The sequence below is a fragment of the Phaseolus vulgaris genome, chromosome 3, assembly GCF_051622355.1.
Source record: "Phaseolus vulgaris cultivar YP4 chromosome 3, ASM5162235v1, whole genome shotgun sequence".
NCBI classification, from domain to species: domain Eukaryota; kingdom Viridiplantae; phylum Streptophyta; class Magnoliopsida; order Fabales; family Fabaceae; genus Phaseolus; species Phaseolus vulgaris.
The window spans coordinates 49,222,014-49,247,568 of record NC_143500.1 but is presented as its reverse complement, the minus strand read 5'-3'; the positions used below and the strand labels follow the sequence as shown (position 1 = coordinate 49,247,568).

The following is a 25,555-nucleotide window of genomic DNA, read 5'->3' as shown; positions in this document are numbered from 1 at the left end:
TATTCTGGCATTCCTATTTATTGAATAAAGTAGTGTATGATGGTTTTAGGAAGATTAGAATAATGCAAATCTTTTGGGAAAAGAGAGGGAATCGAAATGCATAGAAAAAAAATCTTTACTTTAATTGTATAGGACAAAGTCTTCGACAAGCAGACCATGTGGCTGTGAATTATTTATTCCATCATTCACTTAACATTGAACTTTCCACACAACAACCTCAATTATATATATAAAAGTATGTTATAAGACAGTTTTTTCACCAATGAGGTGCTTCTAAGCTATCAAATCTGATAGGCTGATAGAGTGATACTAATTTAATGGTGTTCATTCTTTCGTATTATAATTGATTGTCATTATTACACTTTTTTTATGAGAGTGTGAATAGTAAATGAAAGAAGAAGAAAAAATACCATAAAATAAGATGGAAAGCACGAGTGGGTAATTGGGCTCCACGTTTCCTTTTTCTTTTCTTTTTTTCTTTATAGTTTTCTTGAATGATTTATGCTTGCACACACTGTTCTTGATTTTGTTTTTATATTAGTAACATTCTGACCACTTGTAGCTTTTTGTTCGCAGTTATTTTTTTTTTTGAGAAATGAAACATGAGAGTTTGTATATAATTTTTTATATGATGAATTATAATACAAATAAATATAAAGAATACATTTATAATTAAATAATATAAAAAATATTAAAACAATTATATCGAGATTGTATAAAAAATGTGAGTTCTAAATGTATCATTATCTAATTTTTTTAATATTTGAAAAATAAAGTAGTAAGAAACTACACACGATATTGGCTGTAGTACAACTTCAATATAAAAGAAAACCAGCTGAAGTTGATTTATATATATACGATTTTAACTATTTTTGTTTTATAAGACAATTTTTTTTATTTTTCTTCTTCTAATTGAAGTTGTGCATTAATTTAACTGTTCTCTCGAAACAAAATCGTGTGAACAACACATGAGTATTTATTTTAGTAATTTATTTTTGTTCATCTCGAAGAATGTGATAATTCTTTGTATCCTAGGATTGGCTACAGTGGATTTTGCAGTGTGATCTGATTGCATCATCCATGTTACTGCAGTGACGTGGAGTTGTTGGAGTGGTTGTGCCTTGCGCTGAGTCACACAAGCTTTAAATAATGTATATTCGCGTGATATTCCTTTGTCTCAGCTTTTTATCTCCTTGTATTAAAGGAGATCTTGTTGCAGTGTAAATTTCTAAAAAAGGTTTATCTTGCGCGGATATTGAAGCTTGTAAGAGTCACCTTCATGGAGGGTTGTCTTAGCAAAGGGAGATCAGCCTCTCACTCATTTAGAATTATGCAAGATGTTGAATGTTGCATGGAATTCTCTTGGTCAGTGGAAGGCTAACCTTTGGAAAAGGATATCTATGAATTTGACTTAGGAGTTCTTCGGCTTAATGGACATTCTTATTGTATTTTGAATTTGTGGTTTTATTTTATTTCCATGCTTCTTCTCGAACTTAATTATTTTCAATGATATAACTCAAATTGTAATAAAGTCCCTAAACCCACATGATTGCAATCAATTGATCTGTTAAACAGGCAAAACTTTAAATTGAACTCAATACGCACTTTTTTCAACTGCAGATGTTGGGCATATTTTCATTGGGTACAGTAAATAATGAATACGAGGAACGATAAAAGAACTCCTCAGTAAAAACAATGCATATCACGTGCAAATTCCTGTCTGAAACTAAATTGTCTGTGTTCCATCCATTTCTATTATAGACATAGCAATTTGGTAAAATATCTATAAGCACTGTCACTTGGGTTGTTTCAACATCAATGCTCTGTAGTAGTGGGAAGGAAAGACAGGACATATGAATAATTGGGATACATTTATAAATACAAACCTTAACAAGGATCAGGAGCTTCTAGCCATTCTATCCTAACTCTGTTGTCGACTAATGATTTCTTAGTACAAAGCCTGAAAATTAAAGCAGAAAACTTTTCAAAATACTAGTTAGGAACATAATTAAGTCACATGTATTTACAAATGTGCAAGATAACACAAAAATAAGATTTTAATAGATTATTGAAAGTTAACGCAATGCCAACAACGTTAAGCATAACCATCTCAGACACAAAGCATTTGCAGAATAACGATTGATCAAAGCAAAGGAACCATCAGAGATAAATAAACAAATAAAATAAAAACTACACTAGAATTAAATTTGTTAAAAACTACAGTCGCCAAAAATTTACATAGTGAAAGACACAACTGTTTTAAATATCAACATCACAATCACCATCATGGGGTGTTCAGGAAAACGACACCAACATCATATCATCACCATCACCATCCATCACATATTGTAAAAAATATGACTGAAACAGAGTTATGTAACTATCATACTTAATCTTCATCTATCCTTCGAAGGACTTTTGAGCAAAATAGTTCACAAATGTTTAATCATGAAAAGATATTCAATTTCTTTTCTTTCAACATTTAAAAGAACAGTATCAAGAAACCCAAACTGAGTATTTAAATAGTGAGATTGTGAGAAAATAAATTCCGAAATATTTGAATAAACTTGTCCACAGGTATTTACAACAATAAAAATAAGAAAAAATCTTTCATAAGCTAAAATTAACTTATATTACATAAGTAAAATATCATCTTTAGAAAAGCTAATATAAAAAAAAAAAAAAACTACCACATAGTTTATTCATAATTGCATTTTAATTTATAAAAAAATTATATTTCATTTTTCCTTTTATTGTCTTGTCTATTTAAGAAAATTTTTATTTAAACATACCGTTATCATAACAAGATACTGCCGGAAACAAAAAATGATATCATATATATTTACAAATAAAAATTACCGGCACCTTGCAATTCATCAAAAGGACAAATCTCCAGGAAAAATAGATTGCTAGAAGAATTCTTTATATAAAGAGATACAATACAATTATTTAGTCCAAGTTTCTAGCAATGAGAATGACAACATGTTGAGGACAGTTTCCCTTAAAAAATTAATTAAGGAAAAATAGCCATACACGTCTGGTGTTGTCATGATTTCAATGGAAGTTTAGGAGGACTAAACTTTTACGATGTTGCTAAGTGACCATCAAAAAAGAATAAAATATAACATTTAAGGGTCATCGTTACTACCATGGAGCAACAAACAAAAATGCAAAGATTTACTCAAAAAAGCAGGAAAAGTTCTGTAATACTAGGACAAAGCATTTGGGGATCCAGGGATAGGATTTTGAGCACAGAAAGGACACGGCTATAAAATATATCGTTAACATGAACAATCTCAAGATATATTTTTCATTAAGACACAGTAAATTCTTGACTGTTGTTTTTCATAGTCACATTTTCCATCTTGACCAAATGCATTACTATATGTGTTCACTCAACCAATATACACAAGCAGGAAAAAAAGGAAAAATGGCATAATTTCACAATTTGATGCATAACAATGTCATGTCACGTTGTGCACAATCATTAAAACATACAATCAGTGCTCCTACTATCCATCAAAAGACTTAACAGTCTATGTTTTAAAATCAACTCAAGTAAGCCACAACAACAATGATAATACATACTCCATCTATGCCATAAGGAACTCTGCCACTAAGCTTCATAATCAATAAGAATCAGAGAAAAAGCTACCAACTTATATAGCAGCCAGAATTACAAACAGTAGAGAATAATTGTCCAATCAAACTTGAATGTGGAGATTGGTGGCAGTGTTTAGGTTAGATGGTTTTTAACTCGTAGAATTTGTAGCATCTTCAACACTCAAATGAATTAAATTTCATAAAACCAAGCATCTAATCAAGGAATGGTCAGTTGCTTCACTCCAATACCTTATTAACATCAACATCTGGAAAGTAATTTTGCCAACACAATTATTGCAAATTTGAAAACAAATAAGTGCAATGAGAGAAAAGAGAGATACTGTATGCATCCAGAATGGCAATATCCATAATTGTATTTGTGCATCCAAGAAATAACATACCTGAACTACTTATAGCTCCAGAAATATTCCTGGTCTCTCATGACTATCAACTCAAATGATTTCACTGATCCTTGAACATAGCCTCGGCCAGAAATTTGTCTATATCTACTTTTACTAACCTAGCAACAGTTCCATGCCAAGATACTAGAGATCCTCTTGAAAGACTAGCTTAAATATGTCAGGCAACAGTGCGTAGTCATCACAGCTGCAACAAGACTTTGTAGGAAGTAAAGGACGACAAGATGTAAACAATTTGGATGATGAACAGATGAAGCTGATTTAGAGAACTGAACAGATCCAGTAAAGCTTCCAGCAGTATTACTCACTGGACTTGTACTAGGAACAGAAATATTCTTGCAAGATCCAAAGGGTGCACCCGTCTGCCAAATTGAAGTAAGAAAGTCATTGTCGTTACCAGAAATTGCTTTTCATTAAACTATACAGGTAGAGGCTGTGCCAAGAAATTCATCCAAGCCATGTATTCATCCATTTCATATAAATACAACACAAGTACACAACTTAACTTCCAAGAGGTGAATACACATGATGACTATATCTTAATTTTATATTGACTTTTACAAGTCAATAATTAGTTTGCACCAAAGATTTGAATTAGGTATACCATTTTTGGGAGTGAACATGGAAAACTACCTAGTTCCCTCTTTGTGAAATACTCCAATAGCTTAGAAATTTTTTGAGATATAATCAAATTCAACCATTTTTTTCTATACATATAACCTTCAACACAAGTGACTAAACCATTCTTTTCATCGTCCAAGTCAAGATCAATTTGTCTCTAGAATGATTGTCGATTGCAAGATATTATACAAAAAATCATGCTTAAATTTGAAAAAAAATGTAGAGAAATTTTAAATATGGTCACTAATTGAACATTAGTCTAATTCTATATTTGGAAGGAAAATCTAAATCAACCTGACGTGCATCAGATACATATTCAGTCTTCAAAGAGTATCATCTGAAAGTCTCATATACTGTTTATGTGGTCAACATTTTAGAATAAGTGAATTGAAATTTGTAAACTAGATGAAATTCCAAAGACTAATTGAGTACAATTTCACATCTATTTACGTATAGACTAGTGTGGGAATGAACACTCTTAAAATATATGAAAATATGTTATCATGTCGTAGACTGTTTCACTAGCAATAGTTTCCCTATTTCCACATTATCTCTTAGGATTGGTATCCCTAACTCCTTACACAACTTGTTTTTCTAATTAATTAGGATTAGTATAAATAGGATTTGGTGCTATAAATTTTGTAACATACCAAACATCAATACAATGTAATACATCTTAATTAATATAAATTAGTGATTCATTCCCTTTTCATCGCTCTGTATGCAAAATTTCATAATTACAACAGACATATACAGAAATAAAGAATACCAGAATACAGAAGATTCAGGAACAAATGGCATACAGTAAAATACATATCGGAACAAGAAAAGCAGACAAACCTGACAGGCTGTGATTGTACTACATCCACACAATGTGTGGCCATTCATTTTATCCACAATATCAAAAACACCACCTCCATCACTCCTCTGCATGAAGTTTCAGTCAGAATGCCAAAGTACAATTGCAAGATATATGATGTATACAGATTAATAATTAAGTTTCAATTCACAGCCCAGAACAGAATAAGGAATACCATGTAAAAATTAACAGCTACAAAGTTGGGCAGCAAATTCCCTGCAGCTTTGTAACAAGTATTGACCATCTCAGCAAGTGGAGCTGAATGCTCTTTGCATGAATCAGCTTCAACTGGATAGGTTGGAAAGTAATTCATCAGAAAAAGTGATTCACTTCTAGAATTTAACGCCTTTGATTCTTTTCTGTGTGGACAAGAACCCTGTTCCACTCCAGGATCTCCAGCTGATGGCAAGTGAATTATGAGTTAGTCGTTACAAATCATGTACAAAGAAGATAACGCATGTTTAAATAATTAAATGATATAGTGCTTACACTCATTTTCAACCATGTGCTTCCACTGATAAGCTACTCCTTCATCTGCTTCCTTTGAAGCATCTGAAGTGAAAACAACAAGTCGGTGATTTGCTTGAACCATCTCCGTCAAAGTGGGCCAATCGTTACCCTTTTTTGGCATCTTGGACACTGGAAACCAATACTTATCCAGTCCAGCACTTGTGAACAGATTAGTCAACCCCTTTGGAGTGTGCACATAGTCTTCAATTATGATGGTGACAATCTCAGCTGGATTTTCTGTCAAGAACGCCTCCACTTCTTTCAAAGTATTAACAGCTGGTTGCTGAGAACATTTAATAGGAATGTTAAGCCATGTCCAATCATAATGCAACCACAGAAAGCACGCTTAAGGTTTTAAAAAACGGTAGACAACCGCGTTTTGGGTTACAACATCAAGGTTTTTGGATTGTTTACAATTGCAATGAGACTAAATTGTAGCCACATTCGTCGTATTTGATAGCAATTAAAACCTTAAAATAAAATCAATAAATAAGTAAAAAAGAGGATTAAATTACAAATGCAGTGAAGTTGTAGCACTGCCCGCGAAATGAATGACAGAGCCAGATATCATTCTGGAAGTCGTACATATCCAACATCAGTCCCCTCACTCCATTCTAAACCATCAACAAAACAAACACATAAGAAACATCACAAAGCAATTAAAACAAACCAAACAAAAAATTAAGAAGAAAAGCAAGCAAACTCTCCACTTGGCATACCCTCAACTGGTTAGTGACAGAGTCTTCTTGATTATAAAAGGTAATTCTCTGAACACCGGGCAGAGGCGGTGCATCGACGATGCTGAAGGAATTGTGGGTCACAATCCAAGTGTACTTATTGAAGGGCAACTCACTGACCTGCAGCGTGTCCCAGAGGGGAAAATCACATAAAAATTGGAGTTGGAGAAGCCCAAAGGAAAAAGGAAGAAGCTTACAATGGGTGTGGGAAGGGTGGGTCGGCCTCTGGTGCAGATGGGTTGCTTCAAGCCCAAAGCGGGGCAATTGCCACAGAAGAGACCTGGCCCACAATCCGTAGCAGCTGAACATGCTTCCAAAACCTGTCAAATTCAGTTGAATTGAGAGTGAATTTGCACGGATCTCTTGGTTTGAAAGGGAAATGAAAGAGAGAAGGGGAACCTGGGAATTGATGTTAGTAAAGGAGAGGAAACAGATGAGGAAGATGACGACAGGTGCAGGAGCTCTGCATTTTGAACGGTAGTTTGGGGAATGCGAGCACATAGCAGAACCTAGGAGGACGAAACCTGCGTAGCCACAAGGTTCGAACTTCAAACCGAAAATAGAATTCCACTGTGCAATGATCCTAGTTGTGCTGTGCATACAAAATCTTACTCAGTGCTAAACCAACCCCACTCTTAGTTAAAAGAGTCTGAATCTTCTTAACTTATACCACTCTTACTCACATTCGTTTTCACTTGGAATCTTTCTAACTATTTTTTTAAATTAAAGATACATCTTTTTATTTCTATTACATAGTTTATCATTTTTATTTGGAATCGGTCTCTTCAATCTTTTTCTTCATTCTACTGTGGACAAAACAATACATTGATAATGGGTAAACACTAGTACGGGAAGAAATAGATCAAAATACGACAATAATTATATTTTACTTTTATTAATAGTGATTACAAAGCATCAAAAAATAAATAAATTTTTCTTTAAAATTAAAAAGACAACTTTGAATAAAAATATATGAAATTCTTCTTTAAGTTTAAAGTCTGATGTAACTATTATTAAAAATGACATTTATGTCAAATTTATTCACAATTAACTTGATGTAATTAAATAAACTATCATTTGATGAATGTTTCTCAAAAATATTCAAAAATATTATGTAACGAAAATTTGAATTGAAGTATTTTAACAAACTAAGATCTTAATATTACTCATTTTGAACTTGGTCAAAACACTTCAAAATGAAATTTCTACCTCTACTATTAGGGTAGAGAGGTATAACCGAAATAATACACCGAGAGGTTATGCCAAGAACAATAAAAGTACAAATTAATGAGTATGTTTAAAATAATAAATTGGTGCGGAAAGAAATGTTCAAATAAAGTATAAGCCCAATAAGAAAACCCTATAAATAGATGATCAACCTAAGAGGTAAGTAAGAGTGAATTTTATTTGATGAATATAAAACTACTTCTGACTTTGGTATCGGAGCGTCTTGCAGGTACACACACCCATCTGTGAGGAGAAGCCGAAAGCCCAACCTGAGCGCCTGAGAGGAGAAACCAAAAAGCCCAACTTGAAGAGCAACGCCTGAGGAGAAGCCAACAACCCAAACCTGAAAGCCCAATTCGAGAGATCAACCTGTGAAGTTTGTATAAGTGTCCTCAATCCTTTTTTTTAAGAACACTACCTAATTAACATGATGAAATATCAAATAAATTACAATTCAGTAACTATAAAAATTACAACTTAAATCCAAGTTGAAATACAAATATCACCTTCATCATTTATCATCTTATGCATAATGGTTTGTTTAGACTATCAAATCTTCAAATTTTAAACTTTTATTTCAAGACTTGTCGGTATACTAACATATTCATTTTAATATATGAATAAATTAAATAAAATTTTAGTTTTTAGTTTAAAAATAAAGGAGTTTTTTAAACTTCGTTAATAAAACAGGTTTTTTATTTTTGGAAATTTTTATTAAAAGAACTAAATAAAAAATTCACCTAAAATATTTGTTTCCCAACTTAATCTACATCCATTCTAAAACGAGTTTAAAGTTTTGAATCTAAATTTAGTGATCCCACATAGTCGATATTTAAAATCTTCTAAGCCGTTCATTACTTTTAAGTTTAAATTCTTAACTCTCTTTTGGTTGATAAAGTATAATAACTCCTGAAACAATATTCAATCAAAAGTTAAAATGTAAGAATAAATAATGGTAGCTTTTTTTATAGAATCAATAACTATCAACATTTTTATTAAATACATATGTATACGAACTATCATTAGAAATATAGGGGTTTGATTTTTGAATTGAAACAAAATAAGTAATAAAAACACAACTAAAGCAAATAGAATCAAAATTGAAACAAAAAGAGAATTAAGAAAGGTAAAAGTAGATAATGTAAACAAATTAATTCTTCCCACAAATTCAAGATTAATCATAATCAAATAATTAATTCTAAATTGACTAATAATTAACTTAAGTAAAATTTCTACAATGAATAACTCCCTAAGTTTTAGTTGAATTATGTTTACTTAAATAGTGTTTCTTAATTTAAATTAATGATTAAGAATAAAATTCATTAATAAATGAATTAAAGTAATTTGACATTTAACCTTCAATTAATCATGAAATTATAGCAAATAATTAATTAAGATTGCATAGAGGAATGTAAGTCCATAGTCATAAACAAAGAAGAATAAAAAAAAGATGATCACAAAGAGAAAAGTTAGAAAAGAAAATAGAGAGCTTAATTTTGAAAATTAGAAATATGAGTCAAAGATACTTTAATCAAGTTTTAATTAGTCTATTTATATATTTGATCAATGATACAATATTGGATATTATTTATGGGCCTTTACTAAAATAATGAGATCCAATCACGAATATTTTAACATTAATCTTACATAAGATATTAAAAAAAGTTTTCTTAACTTTAAAAAAGTTATAAAAAATAGTAGGAACTCAAAATATAGCAAATCATATATCCATTTTGCTGAATGTAAAACATCTAATTACATAAATTATGGGCAAAACAGTAGACAAGTATCAAATTATCTATAAATATGAAATTTAAACATTTATCCACAACAAGTCCAATTTATTTTATTGTAATTATTAAGAAATGGTAAAAAGTCCTAAAATAAAGCATACCAAAAGTATTTTAACCATGCACCAAAGTTATAAATGTATATATACAAATATGAGTCATCAATTGTCAAAATATAATTGGACAAAACAAAATAATATTTAACCAAACTTTGATGAATTATTTGTTGCACAGGATATAATTTTCTTATCTTATTGTTTATCATATCCTATTAAAGATGTTGATAGATTGAAAAACTGTGAAGAATGAACCATTCCACCTTTCGACATAACGACTACATGACTCTAAATAAGTTCAATAAAAAGAACTTAAATCTAAAACCCCATGCAGAAGATAAAATTAGGGTTGTTTTTCCCTACACCCCCAACAAATGACTTCCTGCATCCCATCATTATCAGAAAAGATCATTTTACCTCTTTTAAAAATGACTTTTGGATTATTCTTTCTAAAATATTTTCACAATATACTTTTCAGAACACATTTTATGAATTCTGGATTTACTATTCCAGAAATTAAAATAATATAATATGTTATGGAAATGATATTCCGAAATAACTTTTTGCCTTTTTGAATTTTTTATTCTGAAAACATATTTTGCTTACAAAATTCCTATTTTAAAAATACATTTTGCTTACAGAACTCTTATTTTGAAATCATCCAAAATTATCAATTATCAAGGATAATTCTGATATTGCATAGAATGTAAGGTGCAGGAAGAAAAATGTAGGGGTGTAGGAAGAAATACCCTAAAATTAGCTTGACAAGCCCAATGCAAATTCTACTAAGACTCAAAGTAAAGCCTAATATCAATTGATTCATGCTAAGGTTTGAATTTTATAAATAAAATTACAAATAGCAAAAGTTGAATAAAGTTGATAAAGTCAATATTTTGTAGTATAACTGGATAACTCGATGAGTGAGAAGCCTTGAAGAAAGAAAGGATAGAAACGACAAGTAACCCATTGAAGGGCGGAGAAGAAAGAGAAGAGTCAATATATATATATATATATATATATATATATATATATATATATATATATATATATTACCTTTTACCCATTTTTGATAACTATGAAAAAAATCACCTGAAGGCGCCAAATATAGTTTATGAAAAATTAGATGTGTTTGATTGTTTTCGGTTTTTAATTTTCTTGAAAAATTGAGAAAGGGAGAACTATAAATTAGACAAAGGAATGAAGAACATGAATTGATTTTTTTTTTAAAGTAAAAAAGAATATTGTATTATATTATTTTTAAAACTAAACAATTGTCTCTTTCTCATGGAACATTTTTTTCTTTAAATAAAAGAAGATATAGTCTTGAAAAATAAGAAATAAACAAGCCATAAAATAAACTAGTATTGGACAGGGACTGAACTGAACTAAGGTTTTGCCCTACCCATGTTAGATGGACACAGCATCCATGAACTCTGGTTCATTTCCCATGGCCTCCAAAATCCAGTAAGGAAGGTTCGCTACAATGTCAATGGACCCTTCTTCAGCGCCACCAAACACTGTAATCATGCCGTTACGTTTGTGTGGTCCACCTCCGATTCGAACTGCTTCAGGCTTTCCCCAACCAAAATCGTTACCGAATATGTTGAACCTCGGGGAACTGCTAGTGATCAAGTAATTACTACCAGCCACGCCACTCGGCAACGTTAAAAGCCTTGGTCTTCTCACCCAAGATTCATAATGGTTCTTCACCTTCTCGTGAGAGTGCAAAGAAATCGCCTTGTTCATCTCCAAAGCCCCCTTTCCCAGCCCACCCTCCAATAGTTCCCCAGCTTTCATGGTGACAACAGTGGCTATCACCGAGTTTCCAAAATAACCCTCTGCCAGTGGTGGAACCATCTTCGACCAAACGCCAATGAACAACACATAATGCACATTTTCTTGCGCGTCCACGCGTTTGCAACGTGTCACAGCGCGCCAAAGGAGAGTTAGAAGCGCTTGCAGAGAAGATATTCTGTCGGTGTTGGCCTCTGCGTTAGCTTTTGATTTCAGCGCCGCAATTATTTCCTTGGTGAAATGGAATACCCTCTCAAGTGGAGTTTGTGGTTTGAGGTTTGAGGAGCGTTGATTTTCTTCTTCCTTTGTGAAGGGAAAGAGTATGGGGTGATCAATGCCATCGGGGAAGTAACGGCGGAGAGAAGGGAGTTTGGATATTTGAAGAGAGCCACGTGAGATTTCAGCCCAGGAATTCACGAAATGCCACAACGACTTGCCGTCGGCAACGACGTGGTTGACTGTTAGGGCGATGAAGATGCCGTCAACTAGCTCCGTCACTTGAACTGCCAGCAATGGCTGTGTGGTGCCCTCGTAGTTTTTAACTCCGTTGGTTGAAAAGAAGGAGGAAACTATGAGAGGAACGTATTTGGGGTGAAGGATGTGGGCAACAGTGGTGTTGGGTGCAGCAGCGTGGACAAAGAGTGCTCCAGCGTTGTTGCATAGGATGTGGGATGAGACAATGGTGTGGTGATGTTGGAGTATGGCGAGACGACCTGCGAGGGGTGGAAAGAAGGCGAGGGTGGAGGAAAGGGAGTGTTGGAGGTGCTGGATTTGGAATGGTGTGAGTTTTACGTTGCCAAAAAGAAGGCCTTTTTGGATGGTTTCAGTAGGGAGGAATTGGAGATCCCAGGGAGTTAAATGGAGTTTACGAGGTGAGTTATCGTTATTGTGAGCGGTTGCTTTGATTGTGGTGGTGGAGATGACTCGGACGGTTTCCATGGTGTTAGGTTTTGTGAATCTTGGTTGAGTTACGTTACGTGAGGGAGAGAAGATCAGTAGTTTAGGTTATTTATAAGAAAGCAATGTCTCTTTGATTGAGGCGCCGTCAAAGGCGTGTTAGAGAAACAAAAGTGGAACAAAACTCCTAGGTGGTGTGATGGCCGAAGAACCACAAATAGATAACTATGAAAACCATTACACACCATACTTATGCTCTTCTCTCTTAAGTTCCACCACCTCAAGACACTTCAAGTCTGAATTCAAATTCCACATCGTATTCGCAAGTTCAATAATATATAACTGAAAAGAAAAATGTTTTGTTAACTTACTCGGACAACTAACATAAACTTGACACCGCAGACGTGATATTGGGTGAGGATGTAACAATAGGATTTTTTGTAATTCTGATGGGAGTGGTGTGACAGTTTTGTAAGAGTGTAATAGTTTAGCGTTTGAGTGCGGAAGCGAAAGCGGGAGAGTTTCGAACGAAAGAGAGAAAGAAGCAGTGACCTCGTCGGAGGGAGGGAGGTAGAAAGAAGCAGCGGGAAGCACAAACCAAGCAATAGAACAACCAAACAATAGAACAAGCGAAACACAAATCATAAACGTCTTTCTTGTGCGGTCGCCGCTGCTTCTGTGTTTGTTGGGCCATATATTACATCGGTTAGATGACTTAACTGGTGTAATATGGGTCATATATTACACCAGTTAGATGACTTAACCGATGTAATATGTGTCATATATTACATCGGTTAGATGGCTTAACCAGTGTAATATGGACCATATATTACACCTACCCTACCAGAACTGGTTACCCAACCACAGGTTACTCCACGTGTACTAGCACATGCAAAATTGATTACCCGTGTGCTTGTAAGTGGTTACTTCTGTGACGTTTATGGTCACCCACTCTTCATGAAAAAAAAATATTTTTTTATATATTACACCGGTTGGATGGTTTAACCAGTGTAATATGAGTCATATATTAACACCCATGACAGAACTGAATACCCACCCTATTAGAATTGGTTACCCAGCCACAAGTTTCTTCACATGTACTGACACACGCAAAACTGGTTACCCGTGTGTCTGTAAGTGGTTACTTATGTGACATTTATGGCCACCCACTTTTCATGAAAAAAAATCATTTTTTTTAATATGGGTCATATATTACACCAGTTGGATGATTTGATCAATGTAATATGGGTCATATATTACATCCATGGCAGAATTGGATAACCACCCTGCCAAAACTGCTTACCTAGCCACAAGTTCCTCCACATGTACTGATACACGCAAAACTGGTTGCTTGTATGTCTGTAAGTGGTTACTTATGTGACGTTTATGGCCACCCACTTTTCATGAAAAAAAATTCTAAAAGCTTTTGAATATGGGCCATATATTACACCGGTTAGATGGTTTAACCGATGTAATATGTTCTGAGTAAAAAAATAATATATTACACCGGTTGTTACAACGAACCAGTGTAATATATTCTTTTAACCCTAATTTAAAGCTTGCACCTCACTATTCATTCACGTTACTACCTTATTTTGAATTTGTCACGTCATAGTCACGTCAGCAGCATCAAATGTGTATTACGTCAGACGATGTCAATATATTAGTACTCAACTGAAAAAGAACATACATAAATTTCTAAAAATATTAAGATTAAAATTAGTTTCATATTGTCTCATACTTAGTTCGTGATCCATAATTTATACATTATCAAAGATAGAAAAAATTCAGGGAAGGGTGGTGGATTCTGAAGAAATTTTTAATTTAGCATAATTAGAGGCTTGGTCATGAGGAGGAAGATTAAATTCTTTAGTTTTACCTACTTTAAGTGGGTACTATATCCTCTAAACTGCTTATATTCCTTGTGATATTTATGTTGATGTACGGTAGTGTGTTTGACTCGGTTAGTTGTGATTGCTTATGTGTAATTAGTTTGAGAATTTGTATTGGAATGGTGTTACACAAGGGTTTATGTGTATGTATGCAGTATAAGAAGGGCAACAAAAAGAAAATAAGCATGAAAGGGAATGTGTGGTAAGGATGGAGAATCGGTTTGCAAGAAAACTAGGGAGCTTTCAAAAGGAAATAGCAGCGAGTAGAAGAGGTGTCTTGAAGGAAAAGAGGAAGGATGGAGGACTTCATAGAGGAAGGAAGATTCTTAAGCTTGCCACAAAGTTCTGCAACCGTGCAAGAACCAGAAATGCAAGATTCTAGGGGTGGTGCAGGGTCAAGAAATAGAAATCAGAGTTGGCAGGGGAAGGAGATTAAGCCTCATATGCTCAAATTTTCTTATGTTGTACTGTTGCTAAGTAGTTAATACCTCAATTAAGTCTACTAACAATTATGTTTTTATGTTTTTAGGATCCTTTGTAACTATGGCTTTGTTACTGTAGCTCTAGTTAGTGGGGTTCATGTTAATAGTTAGGATTGTGCTGCTTTTGGTATTATTTGAGTTGCATTCTTTATTTGTTATTGTAATTCTTGATTTTTGTATACGGGTTGAAATACTTCTAAACTATTATTTTTATTCATTTTATTATTTACTGATATAAAAAATTAAAAAAAATACTTTCAACTCATTTAATATACAAATTTACAGAAATTAAAACTCAAACTTAAAAACTAAAATCATGATTTTATTCCACCATCTCGAGAAGAGTAGTGGAAAACGTAAAATAAATATCAAATATCATAATGAATAATCCGCAAAAATAGTTAAATAATAAAAAGAGTAATGGATAAAATACATAAGAAATTTAATATGGTTGAATTGAAATGTTGATTAATTTCAATCTACAATCAAATTTCACTATGAACAAATATTACAGTCAGAGTTATATTTGAGTGAACTCTGAACTCTAGGTTAATTATGAGGATTTATCCTATTTATACATAAACTAACTGTTTGTCCTATTTATACATAAATTAACTGTCAACTAAACGATTAGAGAAGATAGGTGAATGGTATTTCATTTAAGAGTTCAAAACGTCAATCCCACGCACTTTGATGACAAACGAGAAAATTATAAATAATATAGGGTAGATTATCTTATTCTCTCTGGTGCTATAAAGACAAACACTAAAAAGAAAAGACAGACGATATGATGAAGACGATCTTATATCATCATACGCTATTTAACTGTTAGACGGTTTACTATATAGAGTCTAGGGATCTTTAAACATTTTTTCCTAAATCAATCTTCGGTAAACAATTAACACCAGGTAATAAATTTTCCTTTTTCTTAATAGCCACCGGACAGATTCTAACTATAAATTATTGACTTCTTCCAACTAAAACAATTTCTAAAGCCTCCAAAAGGAACGTTTTCAACTAGAACAGGCGTATGCATTTGTCGACCGGTTAATCCCTTAATGGCAGAATGCTCATTGCAGATAATAGAAAACCAATTCCAATACGAATTCCTCAAGTTAGAAAAACACAAGCAGGCGGTGCGTCTTTTTTTTGGTTCCAAGTCTTTCTCTAATTTACCCAAAAGTAAGTAAAATCTAATCAATTATTGTTTCTTCCAAAGAATTAAACTTCAACATTGTCAACTTTGACTTTATATTCTGCATTCTAACATCTTTTATAATGATAATTTTTATTAATATTTTATACGAGTGCAAATTCTTTTGAATGTTGAATCGATGTAGTTCAAGAATGAAAAAAAAAAAAAAACTACAGACGAACATGTTTCACTGATAATCAATTTACACTAAGGACATGATTGAGTACAATGTGACAAAACTTGTAACTGTCATTTAAAGGGAATTCTCACAACACCGTAGCAACGTGTAAGGTGGGTGCCTCACAGCAAGAACAACTTCAGGTTGTTAGTTTTCATGCGTGTATTCAAAAGCAAAACACACAAACACCAATCAACTCCCTTTAATAAAATATCGAAAGGAAGTATAATTTCCTTCTTATGGCAGAGTACTGTATTGAACAACACTACAGTCTTTTATGTATGAACATTTCATGTGTCCAACTAGAAGGATGCTTTCATGCTGGCACTTCTCTTCTTTCTCCTCAATAACTTTCTCCACAAACTTCCACTTCCTGATTTCTTAGCAGGTACAATGGCCAAAGAATTATCACTCCTTCTGTCTTCATGACCCTTAACACCGTTCAAAACTAAAATCTTTTCTAGGGGCTCTATAACGCCAGGAACGATGAGGTTGGAGTTGCCATCACTTGCTTTGGGAACTTGGGCTGTATCATCAGCTAGCATCTGATCAAGTAGAGATCGATTTTTCACTTTTATGACCTTTGGATGAGTAGGACTTGGATCTGCATTAGCTGCGGTGGTCATGGTGGGGGCTGCATTATTGGTCATTGTATTAAATTGGGTGGTAACAACAACACTGTCAAAAAGAGATGCATCCTTTGGTGCAGCCATTGCTTTCAACTGCTTTCCAAGATTAAGGATAGTTTCTTGACACTCTGCCAACTTTTCTGAAGCCGCTGTTATCTCCAAATCCTGTAAGATTAATCCGCACTCCTCAACTCAATACCAACACAAGCACAACAGAATTGAATTTGCACAGGTTATCAATTCATAATACAAAGAATAAGACCCACCTTGGATAGGTAAAGTTTTCAACAAACACTAGAAGGAGAAGCAAAAGGATGTAAATGAATTAAGTTTATCTCATAAATAAAGTTGCACTTGTGCACCATCATTTTTCTGTTAGCTTTCTTGTTCTATCTTCTTCAAAAGATGAAGAAATTGATTTTAAGTTTTTAAACTAAGGAGAAGAATTTATTTCATTTTACCTCCCTGTTTCTTCACCTATCTATGGAGAAGTTTACGTAAATTAGGACTAAAGAGTAGTTAAATTAATACTTATTGCTACTTAGTCATATTCCATGGTAGATAATTCTTTTTTATTCCAATTTTTATCATTCCGGTTGATACTTTGTAAACACCGTCATTAGAGATTCATTTTCATTTCTTTGGCCCACTTGTAATGATAACGAACTATGCTTTGATGTTTTCATAAAGAAACTGACCTAGTTATTTAAAATCAGAATCACTGCTTCACTTAACTAGAAAAAATATTGAGGGAGTGATTTGCCTGGGTCTACATTACTTGGTCTAAAACGAGCATACAGTGCGAAGACAAACTACTTTCTTTAAATATGGAGCCAGACACTTAATCTGCCTAATCTACAGAAAAAATATATGATTATTAACTCTAGAATGAAGTCTAGAGGGGCATACAAATTATAGTAGAACAGAGCTGGTGTTTACTATTTTCATACCATATCACTCAACCATAATTATGTTTTGAAAAGAAACATGGCAAGGTGTTGTATTGTATCACTAGTCACATATCTAGAAGTATACTAAGGATACAGGAAGTATGAAGACCCAGTTGATAATAGAACATGAAATCATAGATGGGAAAATCTAACGTGCTCCAAATTGGTATTTCCAGATGTAATTTAAAAGGTAAGTTAAAGTCTTGTTACTCCAAATACTAAATGGGCTAACTTTGTTCTTAGAGGAACCATGGTTCCTCTTGATTAAATATTCTTAAAAATTACACAGGAACAAGTAATCTGACTGCGAATCAACAAGAAAAGGACTGGAATGAGATGAACTTACATTACGCAGTGGCTTATCTTTGTCAATAATATCATGTTTTGAGCACTCCTTTGACATGCTGAGAACATTAATTTGACATGTGACAATAATCCACAATTATAAATTAAAAACCCTACGTTCAAAAAGTATATTGAACAGAAAAAATATATGAGGGCGATTCATACCTTTCAAGCTGGAGCTGCAATTCAAGACATTTGGCCTCTAATTCTTCACAACTGCTGTTCTTATTCTCCAGTTCCAATTCTAAAGCCAAAATCTTGTTATGAGACGCTTTTAATTCTGCTTCTGTATGCTGTGCATCGAAATTTGAAGTTATCAGTTTCTGATTTCTTATTTCATTCTCAAGATTTCCGTTGGATTCTTTAAAGGATAGTATCTCCAATCTCAAGCTGTCAATAGTTTTCTCTGATTCCTGGATTTGATTCATTAAGGATTCAATCCTATCAGTAGCTGATTGAAGCTTCCTTTCCAAGACTTCCTTTTGAGATTCAACACTGATTAATTTATCTTTAATATTTGCAAGTTCTTTCCCATTATAATATATCTCTCCATTCTGAAGATCATGACCATATGTAGTAGTTACTTGAGGCAAAGATGACAAGTTTTCTCTGGGAAGATGCAACTTATCTTTCTCTGCCAAATGACTTGTCAGCTCATTCTCTATTTCACCTTCACTCCGTGTCTCATCCCAATCAAATTGTTTCTTGATAGCATCCCTCATACTAGAAACATCCTGAAGTGAAAAGCAGTGGTTCATAATCCAATCAAGTGCTGTTGTTAGTTCTTTCACAAAATTTCCATAATCAGTCTTGCCACTCAGTAAATCATAACACACATGTAGAAATTGCTCTATAACTTTACTGAGTTCATATGTTTTCCACTGGAAAACACGAACCATGTAGCCTGTTGGCATTCCTAGATTCTTGTAGGAAAGAATATCCCTGTCTCCTTTGTGCAAGGGATCTGAACTATCATAATCCACAGCTGGCAGGCTGATTCTTTCAACAATTTCAATTATCTTTCCAATTGATTTACTCAGATCTTCCTGAGATTGTGATTCGATTCTCTTTATTGACAAGATGTCAGCATTATTTTCACCACCGGATGGATTAACCACCAAAGAACTATCTGAACATGAGATGCAATGAATACATTGGGGAGGATTTTGTGTGTCAATATGAACCGAGCCTCTGCTGGAATCAAAGTCACACAGATCAGAATTGTTCACATGCCTCAAAGCTACTCTAATATCATGAAGTATATCATCAGGGCCTTTGTGAGTAACATGGTTTTGTTCCAGGACCATTTTTACTACATCCTGAAGCCAACCAGGAACAATGCCCGCAAATATGTCAATGGAACAAGTGTTCTTATTTGACTTTGAGAGGTCTGAAATGTGATCAGACACTGGAATGATTTCCATACCTACTACTTCCGGGGTGGTCTGGCTTGTCCTGGACAACATGTGATCAGGCACTGGAATGATCTCCTTACCTTCAGGAGTGCTCTCCTTTGTCCCCGTCTCTGAGAAGCACTTGATATCATTAACAGCATTCAAGGAAGCAGATGGAATTTGAATGGCTTTTTCAACAGAGACCACTGCTAATTTTTCCATTTCAACAAAGTCATCCATAAGATTTATGTCTGAAGCTCCAACACTTTTGCAAGACAATGGTTCCTTTTGCTTTCCACTTCTAAAGTGATCTAATTCTGAAATCAATGCAGAAGCCCAGGACTCCGCACAGCTAGCCTTGTCATCACTGCCAGCATCAGACAATGAACCCAAACAGAACTCCTGTGATGCAAGGTTACTTCTATGTTGTTCCACAGTTACATGGCCTTTAGATGGTTCTTCAGTCTGCGACTCAAGATGCAAAAGTTTGGAGGCTGTGCGAGAAAGCATTACTCTTGAGAATTGAAGCTCATTCATTTTCCTACTGAGGGATTCTTTTAAAACCTTGTTTTCTTCTTCCACAGCACATAACAGCTCGGTCAAAGTATTGATTCTTTTTATGGGAGTCTCAGGAAAAGTGTCAACTGAAGATTCAACCACTAAACTGGTTGAACTCAATTTGCTCCTCCTTATTTCAAATGAATCCCGTCCTAACATTTCAACTTCACTTTTCATTTTTGCCAGGGCAGCAGGACCTGGTAACCGCTTCCGAACCAGAAGACGCAGCTTCTGACATTCTGATTCTAACTTGGCAATTTTTTTTATACTCTCTAACTGATGCTTGTGAGAAGCATCAGCTGACCGGCGACTAAATTCCCTCTCCTCATTTCGGATCTCAAGTTCCTTCTCAAGCACACGAACCTCATATGTCAGAGAGGTATTATCTTTCTCAGTGCACTCTAATCTACTCATGAGTGCACTATGATCTGCCTCAGCTTGAGTCAACTGTCTTTTCAGATCTTGAATCAGATTTTCTCTTGCAAATATGGATTTATTAAGATGAGAATTATCAATCTCAGCTTTTGCAATCCTTTTACTTGTCTCGGATAACTGCTCCTCCAAAACTTTGCGCTCTTTTTCAAATTCTTTTGAAGCCTTCATCACAGCATCATGAATCCTTTGCTCTTGTTCTTCTCGAACAAATCGTAACTGCTGCATACATTCCTTGAGAGCTCCATCCAAATGAGCTACCCTCTCTTCATAAATTATTCGCTGCTGCAAAGCTTCATCCAGATCTTGCTTCATAGACAACACTTCAGCTTCTGCCTTCTTCAAACCTTCAAAAGCAAGAATTTACCAGAGATTCATAAAATTACACCAAAAAACACTTTAAATAAGCCGCTATTTATCTGCTTTTCATGTCCGACATTTCAATGTAATGAAAATGAATACACACAGATATTAAAAATGCTACCTGCCATTGCTTCTTGTGCAACTTTTGTTTGTTTGTTCGCCAGCTCATTTTTTGCATTACAGTCAGAAAGTGCTGAATCAAGCTTGTTATTTAATCTTTTCAAGTCCTTCACTAATTCCTCTTTATCAGCTACAAGTGCCTGTACCTGAAATAGAAAAAAGGTTAAATAAGACAAACTATCATTTATTTCAATAAATAAAGCAAAAACTTTGCAGAAATTTCCTTTGGTCTAAAGACCGTGTACATAGAGGTTGGGAAGGAGATCTTTGAGCCAAAAATGCATGATCACTTAGGAATGAGGGAATCCCGGTTGGTCAATATTTATCTTCTAAGAAAACCCATTTTGCAACTTATTACTTGGAGGATAAGCCTTGGATCAAAGTGATGGTCTTATCTCTAATTTAGATGAGATCTCTAACACCTTAAAATAGAGAGTACTTGCACGATATACCCAACAAATCTCACAGAGGGATAGACTCTAATATGTTCTACTACCATCTTAAGAAAATGGAATTTAAGTTTAATTCAACCCTATAAAATCCACTTAGTAAGGTGAAGTTTGCATCTACCAATATATTATTATTATTCTATCATATCTCTAGTCGGTGTGAGATCTCCAATAGACTAAGCTTTTATTTTTTCTACGAAGGAATGGCTCTTATTTCTGGAGGAGTATTCTCAAGGCTTTTTGATATCCATGTCAGGGATTTATTTCTAAACTAGGGTCTGGGGCACCAGCTTTGTTCTTTGATGATTGGACAAGGATGGGCCAATTAGCTAACCAAGACCATTTTGGTCATATTGCTGATATTTGGAAGGAAGGAAATTGGGACTTCAGTGGACTTCCTAACTCTACTATCCAAATTATTGCCGACATTACAATTACAACTAATCCTCAAAGTACGGATGGACATGCTTCTGATATATATTCATCAGCATCTGCCTATTTTGTGCTTATGCCAAAAATACAAAATTATCCAAATCCAATTTGGCACAGGTTATGGCATATTTCAAAATTTCGTTTCTTCTTCTGGCAGATCCTTTATTTGGCCCTCCCTACTAATGCTAAAGGTTTCAGTGTAACTTAGCTATCTCTGCGGCTGTCCCTGATTGTTCTGCCCTTTTAAAGACATTCTTCAATCGCTGCGTGACTGCCCTCATACAAAAGAGCTTTGGCTTAGATCAGGAATAGATTCGATAAGCATCCTTACAAGTTACAACTAATAAAGTCAATTCATGGATTATCCAAATCCTCTCCTTTAGTGAGTTGCCTTTAGTCGCTGCAGTTATGTGGTGGGCTTTGCGTTGGAGAAATAACTTTATAATCATAATAATTCAGAACAAAATGCACAGGACAAAAAATCTAGATTATCATTCCTATTAATAAGAATACAAGGTTAATTCATGAAGTACTGATTTAATACTCTAAATAGGAGTAAGACAAATGACGAAAAGACAAGGTTGCAACTTGCAAGAAGCCATTAATCATGATATTGACCAGAATCGAATCATTAATGCTCAAAACAGCTAAATCACCTCCTCATTTTCTTTTGAAGTGAGATCCGTGTTGTCAGCTGCTATAATGGTCTTTTCTGAGGATTTTTTCCTCCAAAGCCACGTTTTTTGATCCATAATACTACAAGCTTTAACAGGGAGAAGCCTACACGAAGTCAAGGTTTTGTTTGATTACTATTATATGAATAGCTGCATGATCTCCATCAAGACACTGTATATCAAGAATATTCACCAAAGAAATTAAATTAAACTTTGTGAGAGTATATGGTCACAACATGACTGCAGAGCATAAAACTTAATCACAAGGGAAATATTATTAGTAACCTCGTTATGTACTCGCTAGTGTTCAGCCAGAAACTTACAATCATAATATACAAATTAGTACATTCCATGAAACATAAATCCATCACAGTTTTCTGTTCATACAAACATAACCAAACATAAGTCCTAAACCATATCTGCCCACAAATAATTCGCAAGTAGCTGAAAATCACGAGAAAAATATTGTTTCCCCCTTTTCCACTAAGAGAACAAACTAAAAACTATTTTATTGTAAACCAAAAGTTTTAGAAAATAAGAAGAAAAGCAGAGGTTTTGTGCTATATATGTGTCTGTGTGTGTAATACATATACATATATTTATATTGTCATGTCTAAAAAAAGGTGTGTTGGGAGGTTTCTCACCTCTATGAACAAAGTTTGAGGTTGTGCATGGAATGGATGATCCAAAAAGTTAACAGGGCATTAACTGAACTGCAGTATGGTGTGGAGGAGTTGAGTGAGAGGCGAGGAAAGAAGAATGAGTTAGGTGAGGAGCAGTGTTTGAAGGTTGAAGTTAGAGACATGAAGAGTTAGAAAGGTGCAGATGATGTGTGATCTTTGAGCAGTGGAGAGTGGAGGAGTGAGAGTGTGAAGCGACCATAACACCCACAACCAGCTCAGCTTTCTTTGTAGAGTGAGAGAGGGTGTTTGGTGAAGGAGGAAAAAGGGGAAGAAGTGACAAGAAAGGGGAGTGAAGAGAAAATGACAGAAAAATAAGAGAGAAGAAGAGAGAGAAAAGTGTCGGCTTGGTGCTTTTATTGGATCTGCCAACACGGGAGTCGAGGACTGGGATACTTTTATATGTGGGCAAAATTAGTAACAAAAGACGAGAAGTTTCAGATACACGTGTTCTTGCAACATCATATCCCCACCCAGTATTCAACTACTACTTATACGGTTAATTTGGTTAAATAATATCTTTTCTTTATAAAAAAAATTGTCAAAATATTTATTCTTTACAAATTCAAATTAACTCCTAAACGACTTAAAAATTATTTTTTAAAATCCATAAATTAGTTTATGTACGGTCCAAATTCAGATATATCGATCTTGTCCAATTCAGATGGGTTTCATCTGAACCCAAATCACAATACGGTTTATAACTAAGTAAAATTAACCTAGATTTCTAAAAATATTATTAACGAATTTTCTTCTTAATTATTATTAATAATAATGTTAATTTAGATAAATATGTTATGAAAATCAATTATTAACGTACAAATTAATAAATTTAATTTTTATGTAATTTGATTTTAGAGTATGATATCTCGATTTTTTTAAATATATTATTACATAATATATTTGATCATGTATATAATATCCTAATTTTATTAATACGTTGTCATATAATGTTTTTATTATATTATATAAATATTTTTATTACATTAATATCTGATTTATATACATAATATTCATATTTTATAATATGATACTATTATGTACGACATTAAAATTTAAAAAAATCAGTGTCAAATATTAAATTCATGAAAATTTATAAATTATATACACAAAATTTAATTTAATTATTTATTTGAATGTTGAAGTATTATTGATAGGTGGAAACATTAATTCACAAAAATTTTAAAAAAAAAAACTGGTTAAAACGTTTTAACCGACCTCATCTTAAATACAACAGTTTATAAATTAAATAAATTTAATTTATTATAAATTTTTATTTTTGTTTATAATTAAAATCGACTTAAACATGATATTACTATCTATCACTGCATGAAAGTTTGACTATTAAAAAATAATCATAATATAGATTTTAATTTAAAATTGAGATGTAAATATAGTTTTATTTCTGTGATAAATATGCTTTGGTCCTAATTAAAATTAATTTTTTAGTTCCTAGTTTTTAAAAGTATATTTTAATCTTTCTATCCAAACTTTTCTTCCTAAACATTTTTAGAATGAATGCTACCAAAATCAAACATAATCTAAATATAACAACTAAAGGTATATTTAAGTATAATGATAGTAACAATTAACAATAGTAATAATAATAACCTAAGTCGTAATAGACTAACAACCATCATCATAATAATAATAAATAAATAAATAAGTATATCTATTTTGGTTTAAAAGGAAAAAATACAAATCAATTATAAATGTTTCAGTTTATCTGTATACTTTTTTCTAAGTATAAATCAAAACACTTGACAAAAAATGGATTATATTGATTTAGTTTGCCAAGTTTGGTATTTTAATTATTACTTTAAAAATAAATAAAATTATGATTAATTGTTTTTTTCATTTTCATCAACCAATTTCATATGTCTCTTTATATAATATTAATAAATGATGTTTTATCATGTTAGTTTAATTGTCACTTCAACTGAAAAACAAACATGGTAAATAAATTTTAAACCACTGATATTATTTTGATTCATTTATCATGTTAGTTTAATTGTCACTTTTGACATTTACTGGTACTTATTTAAAACTTAAAATATATTTTTGTTTATTTAAGACTTATATTGATTTATTTAATACTTGATTTGTTAATGATATTCAGTTTCACATTTTGGCATTTATTTTACCATATATAATATGAAATTACATTTTTATGTTATATTTTCACATGGTTTTAATATATGAAACACACATTTTACAATCTGAAAGGTTAATCCCAAATAAGAAAAGGGGCAAGCATGAAAATGTATGT

General features: G+C 33.2%; 3 protein-coding genes across 4 annotated transcripts; all 3 read right to left on the bottom strand.

The window, feature by feature from the left end:
* Positions 1 to 1,687: 1,687 nt before the first annotated feature.
* LOC137808288 (PI-PLC X domain-containing protein At5g67130) lies at positions 1,688 to 7,457 on the bottom strand. Its single transcript, XM_068609320.2, has 9 exons — positions 7,149 to 7,457; positions 6,947 to 7,069; positions 6,732 to 6,869; positions 6,528 to 6,626; positions 5,992 to 6,295; positions 5,678 to 5,901; positions 5,484 to 5,570; positions 4,005 to 4,384; positions 1,688 to 1,960 (listed from the first exon to the last, which is right to left on the bottom strand). The coding sequence occupies exons 1-8, from the start codon at positions 7,347 to 7,349 to the stop codon at positions 4,169 to 4,171; spliced, it is 1,392 nt and encodes a 463-aa protein (XP_068465421.1). The 5' UTR covers positions 7,350 to 7,457; the 3' UTR covers positions 1,688 to 1,960; positions 4,005 to 4,168.
* A 549-nt stretch (positions 7,458 to 8,006) lies between these two features.
* On the bottom strand, positions 8,007 to 12,583 carry LOC137805961 (uncharacterized). Its single transcript, XM_068605837.2, has 2 exons — positions 11,225 to 12,583; positions 8,007 to 8,319 (listed from the first exon to the last, which is right to left on the bottom strand). Exon 1 carries the CDS (start codon positions 12,553 to 12,555, stop codon positions 11,230 to 11,232), a length of 1,326 nt encoding a protein of 441 aa, XP_068461938.2. The 5' UTR covers positions 12,556 to 12,583; the 3' UTR covers positions 8,007 to 8,319; positions 11,225 to 11,229.
* A 3,684-nt stretch (positions 12,584 to 16,267) lies between these two features.
* LOC137808287 (filament-like plant protein 7) lies at positions 16,268 to 23,661 on the bottom strand. Of its 2 annotated transcripts, none has more exons than XM_068609318.2 (6): positions 23,251 to 23,661; positions 22,589 to 22,778; positions 21,053 to 21,197; positions 18,350 to 20,915; positions 18,186 to 18,243; positions 16,268 to 17,054 (listed from the first exon to the last, which is right to left on the bottom strand). In XM_068609318.2, the coding sequence occupies exons 2-6, from the start codon at positions 22,682 to 22,684 to the stop codon at positions 16,563 to 16,565; spliced, it is 3,357 nt and encodes a 1,118-aa protein (XP_068465419.2). In that variant the 5' UTR covers positions 22,685 to 22,778; positions 23,251 to 23,661; the 3' UTR covers positions 16,268 to 16,562. The 2 variants fall into 2 exon arrangements, with proteins under 2 accessions (XP_068465419.2, XP_068465420.2); XM_068609319.2 differs by having other exon boundaries at positions 22,589 to 22,712; positions 23,251 to 23,659.
* Between the last annotated feature and the right edge of the window lie 1,894 nt (positions 23,662 to 25,555).